Here is an 8,814-nt window from a genome sequence, read left to right as displayed (position 1 = left end):
GGAAAGGTGTTAGGAAAAGGTGATCACGTTTGTTCCGACAATCAGACGCACTTCCACTAGGTGACGTAATAATAATAACAATAATAAAGTTAGTGACGTCTGTCGTGGTGAAAAAACTCCACATTTCCTAAAATGAACTAAAAGCTAATATTTAACACTTTCCACTGATATAAAGTCATAAATCACAGGTTTGAATGTAAATCAAAGGAAAAGAGGTTACCATGGCTACGAGGAACTAAAGATAAACTAAAGAACGTCACATAGAGAATAGTTGTTCACACTCACCTTCTACTCATTAATATTAATTATGATTAATAAAACATCATGTGGATAAAAATGTCTCTGATCATTTTTCTAGAAGCACAGAGTGTCTGTTTAATGTCAGTTATAATCTGATTATATGTCTACATATAATCATATATGGGTTTTAGATGATTTATTTAAAGTTGTTCATATTATTGCATTAATAACTTACATGATCTACGTTACTTATCGTGAGTTTCCGTGAGCGCTCGGGTGTGCGTGTCCCTTTAAATTTTGTCGCCGCAAGGAATTGTGGGTCATCATTATGTGGTCTCCTTTGGATGATCAGTTTTTCCTAGGCTAAAGGAGGTTATAAAGGAAGCATTGAGCCTCTTTTCCTGAGCTTAAAGAGAACTCGAAATTTCATTCTGTTTTGGCTCCTGAATTTGTAACAAGTTGAGATTTTATCCTCGTCGAGTGTTTGTAATTTTGAATTTGTTCAATAAAAAAAGAAAACGGCCGCCACGTAAACACTTCCGGGGTGAAGGAACAGTTGCTAGGAAAGGAGATAGGAGGGAATATGCGAACGCAGCCGAAGAAGAAAGAGACGGTGAAACCATAGAAGAAGAACGTATTGAGGCTCATAATGTTTGGCATCAAAGCGTAACTTTGACTGTTCAAGTGTTTTCAAGCTTGTTCTGATCGGATTACTTTGACACAGCTTGATTAATCAGATAAACCGGATCAGGAACTGCGCTCTGAGGTGAGCCTATAAACCAAGCTAGGCTAAAGTTAGCATGCTGTTAGCATCATGTTGTGAACTTTAAATGATTAAGAAAGTGTTTGTAGCCACTGTTAGCTTTAGCTCTTCTATTTTTAAACAAACCTTTCGCATTAATTATTAGAAGAATAAAACATTTGATATTTTTAGACTAATTATCTTTACATTCTGATAAAAAACAATCATTGGTTTTTGAAATGTAGCATAACTTTACATTTTATCATAATCTTTATATTATATTTATTTTGGCTCTTCGTGAATTTTTTTTCTTTATTTAAGCCTAAGTTTTTTGATCGGTTTTATTTTGATGCTTAATTGTTCAATAGGTTGATTAAGTTCATGTTTATTTTTCGGTAGAAACTAAAACCTAGAAACATTTCATAAACTACAGCATAGTTGTTATTGTAGCGGTTATTACATCTACTGTCTTTACCAGGACAAAACTTTATTACAGCTTATTGTTTTATGGAGTTTAATGGGGTTTATATACTGCATAATTACAAGTTTATAAATATAATTTTATTATTGTGTATAGTTCACGTTATGAACATAGGCTACATCTGAGTGAGGTAACCTTTTAAATATTAATCATTAGAAAATAATAAAAAATACAGCAGTGAGAACTAATCACTGGTAAATAAAACAATAACCAGGAATAAATGTTTTGTCCTGGTAAAGATAGCATTTCTAACGTGTAGTACAAGATTATTGATAAGTCACTTCTTATTAACCAGGTGTTTGTTTGCCTTACAGGGATCAATCAGTGATTAATTGATGATCAATCAGTGAATAATTGATGATCAATCAGTGATTAATTGATGATCAATCAGTGAATAATTGATGATCAATCAGTGATTAATTGATGATCAATCAGTGAATAATTGATGATCAATCAGTGATTAATTGATGATCAATCAGTGAATAATTGATGATCAATCAGTGATTAATTGATGATCAATCAGTGAATAATTGATGATCAATCAGTGATTAATTGATGATCAATCAGTGATTAATTGATGATCAATCAGTGATTAATTGATGGAGGGCTTCTGTCGTGGTGGAATGTCCTGCTGTCGTCTCAGAGTGCTCGTCTTTCACGCTTTGTTCTGGGGATTCATCTCACTGAGGTCAGTAGTTACAGACACACTGAGGTCAGTAGTTACAGACGCACTGAGGTCAGTAGTTACAGACACACTGAGGTCAGTAGTTACAGACGCTCTGAGGTCAGTAGTTACAGATGCACTGAGGTCAGTAGTTACAGACACACTGAGGTCAGTAGTTACAGACGCTCTGAGGTCAGTAGTTACAGACACACTGAGGTCAGTAGTTACAGACGCACTGAGGTCAGTAGTTACAGACGCACTGAGGTCAGTAGTTACAGACACACTGACGTCAGTAGTTACAGACGCACTGAGGTCAGTAGTTACAGACACACTGAGGTCAGTAGTTACAGACACACTGAGGTCAGTAGTTAGGGCTGGGCGATATGACCTTTTTTAAATATCTGAATATTGCTTTGAGATGCTTTGATTCATACAATCAAACCAGAATGGCAATAATCAATATATAATGATGTTTTCTCTGTGATGTTATTGGGGTTCCTTTAACTATTATATCATAACGTACCTGTTAGTTTATTTTTTCAGAGACAAACCCTTAAAATAAGGTCAGTCATTAAAGCCACATGTCTAATGTCACACCTTTATTAACATAGTGTAGAGAACAATATCAACATTTATAAAACTCATTATGTGCATTAATGCACATTTTAAAAACAACTTCAGCTGACTGAAGTGCTGTACAGTTTTTTAATTATCATTTATTTATGTATTATTACTGCCCATTGTGAACTTATCAGATACTATTACTACTAGTAGTGATATTATTGATATTGGTGGACGAAATGGGAAAAGAATCATATCACAATTTTTTTCTTTGTAAATACACGATCATGATTTTTTTCATTCAGATCATTTCGACTATTTCAAAGTTATTTACTCATAAAACAAACTTAAAATCATTGCCCTAAATGGAAAAAATGAATAAATGATCATTTAGGTCATGGTCAAACATTTATAAAAATGTATGTAAGCATTTTTACAAACTGGTTACAAGTACAATTAACATCAAACAAAAAGACAGACTGTGTCTAAAATAACTTGTCATTTTACTCTAACTAAAGTGGTGTAGCATTAGCATTAGCATTAGCATTAGGAACAGAGCGTACTTCTGCCCTGTTTAAGGGCTTAATAATTATTTGGTGTCTGTAATGCTGACATGCTGACTAGCAAATGGTGTGATTTAGCAGAGAACCCTTTGGATGTTCTGTGTATGGACCACAGACATTACACAGACACGGCACCGCGAGGGATAAAATGTGCACTACAGACTATTCTACGATCTCCGTCATTTGGGAGATCGTCGTCATGTTTTAATCCTTAACCATCTAATATTGCCAGATCGCCCACCCTTAATCTCAGCTGTGAACTCACTGTGCAGCTCTGACCAGCTTCCTCAGTGGGCGTGCCTTAGTGCTCCAGGAGCCCCGCCCACAATCAATGCATTTTTTAAATTTCTGTCCTAGTGGCAGAAAGCAGGACTTTAGTTACTAATGATCTTCTATCATGATGTAAATGAATTGGTTGGTTTTATTGGTAAATATTGCCCACCCCTATAATTTACTAATATTTATAAAGAAGATCATTTTAACTGTCCAACCAAGATAAAAAAATATCAATTACTTCATCATATACACTTGTTCAATACTCCACTTACTCAATCATCAATAGTCCTGATACCAACTATTTATGTTAGTGTTGTTGTTGTGTTAGTGTTGTTGTTGTGTTAGTGTGTTGTTGTGTTAGTGTTGTTGTTGTGTTAGTGTTGTTGTTGTGTTAGTGTGTTGTTGTGTTAGTGTTGTTGTTGTGTTAGTGTTGTTGTTGTGTTAGTGTGTTGTTGTGTTAGTGTTGTTGTTGTGTTAGTGTTGTTGTTGTGTTAGTGTGTTGTTGTGTTAGTGTGTTGTTGTGTTAGTGTTGTTGTTGTGTTACAGCTCTCCTCTCTTCCACAGTCATAGAACACCCATGGGTCACACTTGGAAGCTTTAGTTGTTAAAACACAAACATTCAAAACGCTCTGACCTGCAGTCGTCCCATGTATGGATGAGGAAACTTCTGCCTTTTTTTATAGTTTATCAATACCGCTAAATGGTCACATGATGTGGGTAATTGATATATTATTTTTGTTCTGTGGGAAAACAAGACTTATTTTGTGTTTTGATTTAATTTAAAATAGGTAATTAAAAACCTATAAATTAATGATGGATTTAAATGTTACAGACCAGAGGTGTGTTCCATAAAGGAGGTTTAACAAACTTTGAGTTTATCCATAAACTCTAGGTCAACATACCCTCCATGGTAAACTCTGTGTATCTGATTCATTACAGCTGGTATGAAGTGGGTTAATAAACCCTGAGTATGTAAACCTTGGGTTACTGACGTGCACGCGCGATAAAAAGCCATCATCAATGGATTCACCGTAATGGGTGAAATAAGTCAGTGTTTGATGAATATGATCCTGTTCTAAAGGTGTGTTCAGTCTTCAGTGATTATAGTGATTAAATCACCTGTAATTAATAACACTTTATGATCACTTCATCACTTTATCTCTTCAGTGATGTGACGAGTGGTGAATAATAATAATAAAATGTGTCTGAGGAGACGTGTCAGCATCATAGGATGTCTGTATAGAGAGTCCTCCTGTTACACTGGATATAAACACAGTGACTGATGCTTCATATCTAATCATTTATATTGATTTTAATGTAATATTATCACCAGATTCATCTCTATGTCATAAAATATGTCATAAAAAAACACTGAAGTGGGACGTGAACCCACGATCCGTCGCTTTCAAGAGCAGTGTCACAATTCACTGTGACATCATAACTTCATAGATGTATGATCTATAGATTTAACTGTATAATAATATAAAACAATAATCGAGCCTTAAAAGTGTATTAATTTAAATGATCATCTCCTCCTTTATATTATCTACAGGTTTGTATTCAGTGAACTTTACTACAGGGTGTTGTTGTGTTATAATGTTTTGTTGTTGTGTTATAGGGTGTTGTTGTTGTGTTATAATGTGTTGTTGTGTTACAGGGTGTTGTTGTTGTTGTTGTTGTGTTGCAGTGTGTTGTTGTTGTGTTACAGGGTGTTATTGTGTTATAATGTGTTGTTGTTGTGTTATAATGTGTTGTTGTTGTGTTACAGGGTGGTGGTGGTGTTGTGTTACAGTGTGTTGTTGTTGTGTTACACGGTGGTGGTGTTGTGTTAGTGTGTTGTTGTGTTACAGGGTAGTGTTGTGTTACAGTGCGTTGTTGTTGTTGTTGTTGTTGTTGTGTTACAGGGTAGTGTTGTGTTACAGTGTGTTGTTGTTGTGTTACAGTGTGTTGTTGTTGTTGTTGTTGTTGTGTTACAGGGTAGTGTTGTGTTACAGTGTGTTGTTGTTGTGTTGCAGTGTGTTGTTGTTGTTGTTGTGTTACAGGGTGTTGTTGTATTACATGGTGTTGTTGTTGTGTTACAGTGTGGTGTTGTTGTTGTTGTGTTACATGGTGTTGTTGTGTTACAGGGTAGTGTTGTGTTACAGGGTGTTGTTGTATTACATGGTGTTGTTGTTGTGTTACAGTGTGGTGTTGTTGTTGTTGTGTTACATGGTGTTGTTGTGTTACAGGGTAGTGTTGTGTTACAGTGTGGTGTTGTTGTTGTGTTACAGTGTGTTGTGTTACATGGTGGTGTTGTGTTACAGTGTGTTGTTGTTTTACAGGGTGGTGTTGGTGTGTTACAGAGTAGTGTTGTGTTACAGTGTGTTGTTGTGTTCCAGGGTGGTGTTGTGTTACAGGGTGTTGTTGTTGTGTTACAGTGTGTTGTTGTTGTTGTGTTACAGTGTGTTGTTGTTGTTGTTGTTGTTGTTGTTGTTGTTGTTGTTGTTGTTGTGTTACAGGGTGTTGGTGTTGTTACATGGTGGTGTTGTTGTGTTACAGGGTGGTGTTGGTGTGTAACAGGGTAGTGTTGTGTTACAGTGTGTTGTTGTTGTTGTTGTTGTTGTTGTTGTTGTGTTACAGGGTGGTGTTGTTACAGTGTGTTGTTGTTGTGTTACAGGGTAGTGTTGAGTTACAGTGTGTTGTTGTTGTTGTTGTTGTTGTTGTGTTACAGGGTAGTGCTGTGTTACAGTGTGGTGTTGTTGTTGTTGTTGTGTTACAGTGTGGTTTTGTTGTTGTGTTACAGGGTGTTGGTGTTGTGTTACATGGTGGTGTTGTGTTAGCGTGTTGTTGTTGTGTTACAGGGTAGTGTTGTGTTGCAGTGTGTTGTTGTTGTGTTACAGGGTGGTGTTGTGTTACAGTGCGTTGTTGTTGTGTTACAGGGTGGTGGTGTTGTTGTGTTACAGTGTGTTGTTGTTGTTGTGTTACAGGGTGTTGGTGTTGTGTGACATGGTGGTGTTGTGTTACAGTGTGTTGTTGTTGTGTTACAGGGTGGTGCTGGTGTGTTACAAGATAGTGTTGTGTTACAGTGTGTTGTTGTTGTGTTACAGTGTGTTGTTGTTGTTGTTGTTGTGTTACAGGGTAGTGTTGTGTTACAGTGTGTTGTTGTTATTGTTGTGTTACAGGGTGTTGTTGTTGTTGTTGTGTTACAGGGTGGTGTTGTGTTACAGTGTGTTGTTGTTGTTGTTGTTGTTGTTGTGTTACAGGGTGGTGTTGTGTTACAGTGTGTTGTTGTTGTTGTGTTACAGTGTGTTGTTGTTGTGTTACAGGGTGTTGGTGTTGTGTTACATGGTGGTGTTGTTGTGTTACAGGGTGGTGATGGTGTGTCACAGGGTAGTGTTGTGTTACAGTGTGTTGTTGTTGTGTTACAGGGTGTTGTTGTTGTGTTGCAGGATAGTGTTGTGTTACAGTGTGTTGTTGTTGTTGTGTTACAGGGTGGTGTTGTTGTGTTGCAGGATAGTGTTGTGTTACAGTGTGGTGTTGTTGTTGTTGTTGTGTTACAGGGAGGTGGTGTTGTGTTACAGTGTGTTGTTGTTGTTGTTGTGTTACATGGTGTTGTTGTTACAGTGTGGTGTTGTTGTTGTTGTTGTGTTACAGTGTGTTGTTGTTGTGTTACAGGGTGGTATTGGTGTGTTACAGGGTAGTGTTGTGTTACAGTGTGTTGTTGTTGTTGTTGTTGTTGTTGTTGTTGTTGTTGTGTTACAGGGTGGTGTTGTTCCAGTGTGTTGTTGTTGTGTTACAGGGTAGTGTTGAGTTACAGTGTGTTGTTGTTGTTGTTGTTGTTGTTGTTGTGTTACAGTGTGGTGTTGGTGTTGTGTTACATGGTGGTGTTGTGTTAGTGTGTTGTTGTGTTACAGGGTGGTGATGGTGTGTTACAGGGTAGTGTTGTGTTACAGTGTGTTGTTGTGTTACAGGGTGGTGTTGTGTTACGGGGTAGTGTTGTGTTACAGGGTAGTGTTGTGTTGCAGTGTGTTGTTGTGTTACAGTGTGTTGTTGTTGTTGTTGTTGTGTTACAGGGTGGTGGTGTTGTTGTTGTGTTACAGGGTGGTGTTGGTGTGTTACAGGGTAGTGTTGTGTTACAGTGTGTTGTTGTGTTACAGTGTGTTGTTGTTGTTGTGTTACAGTGTGTTGTTGTTATTGTTGTGTTACAGGGTGTTGTTGTTGTTGTGTTACAGGGTAGTGTTGTGTTACAGTGTTTTGTTGTTGTTGTTGTGTTACAGGGTGTTGGTGTTGTGTTACATGGTGGTGTTGTGTTAGTGTGTTGTTGTTGTTGTGTTACAGGGTGTTGGTGTTGTGTTACATGGTGGTGTTGTGTTAGTGTGTTGTTGTTGTTGTGTTACAGGGTGGTGATGGTGTGTTACAGGGTAGTGTTGTGTTACAGTGTGTTGTTGTTGTGTTACAGGGTGGTGTTGTGTTACAGTGCGTTGTTGTTGTGTTACAGGGTAGTGTTGTGTTACAGTGTGTTGTTGTTGTGTTACAAAGTAGTGTTGTGTTACAGTGTGTTGTTGTTGTGTTACAGTGTGTTGTTGTGTTACAAGGTAGTGTTGTGTTACAGGGTGTTGTTGTTGTTGTGTTACATGGTGTTGTTGTGTTACAGGGTAGTGTTGTGTTACAGTGTGGTGTTGTTGTGTTCCAGGGTGTTGTTGTGTTACAGGGTAGTGTTGTGTTACAGTGTGGTGATGTTGTTGTTGTTGTGTTACAGTGTGTTTTTGTTGTTGTGTAACAGGGTGTTGGTGTTGTGTTACATGGTGGTGTTTTTACAGTGTGTTGTTGTTGTGTTACAGGGTGGTGTTGGTGTGTTACAGGGTAGTGTTGTTACAGTGTGTTGTTGTTGTGTTACAGGGTGGTGTTGGTGTGTTACAGGGTAGTGTTGTTACAGTGTGTTGTTGTTGTTGTTACAGTGTGTTGTTGTTGTGTTGTTGTTGTTGTGTTACAGTGTGTTGTTGTTGTGTTACAGGGTGGTGTTGTTGTGTTACAGTGTGTTGTTTTTGTTGGTGTTACAGGGTGTTTGGAGCCGCTTTGCTGGGAGAGGACAGAACTTCAGGTACGATTCCATTCATTGTTCATCTAATATATAACTGATACTATATATAACTGATACTATATATAACTGATACTATATATAACTGATACTATATATTACTGATACTATATATAACTGATACTATATATTACTGATACTATATATAACTGATACTATATATTACTGATACTATATATAACTGATACTATATATAACTGATACTATATA

General features: G+C 37.1%; 1 protein-coding gene across 1 annotated transcript in view; it reads left to right on the top strand.

Annotated features, from left to right (window-relative positions):
* The first annotated feature begins 537 nt into the window (after positions 1-537).
* Positions 538-8,814, top strand: part of jtb (jumping translocation breakpoint) — a 34,348-nt gene continuing 26,071 nt past the window's right edge. Inside the window, exons 1-3 of the mRNA XM_028440858.1 lie at positions 538-1,006; positions 1,778-2,151; positions 8,567-8,607. Coding sequence (XP_028296659.1) covers positions 2,063-2,151; positions 8,567-8,607 — 130 coding nt within the window. The 5' untranslated portion in view covers positions 538-1,006; positions 1,778-2,062. The remainder of the gene's footprint in view (positions 1,007-1,777; positions 2,152-8,566; positions 8,608-8,814) is intronic.

Source organism: Gouania willdenowi, unplaced genomic scaffold (genome assembly GCF_900634775.1).
Source record: "Gouania willdenowi unplaced genomic scaffold, fGouWil2.1 scaffold_120_arrow_ctg1, whole genome shotgun sequence".
In the NCBI taxonomy this organism is placed as follows: Eukaryota; Metazoa; Chordata; class Actinopteri; order Blenniiformes; family Gobiesocidae; genus Gouania; species Gouania willdenowi.
This window is presented reverse-complemented; position numbering and strand designations above follow the sequence as displayed.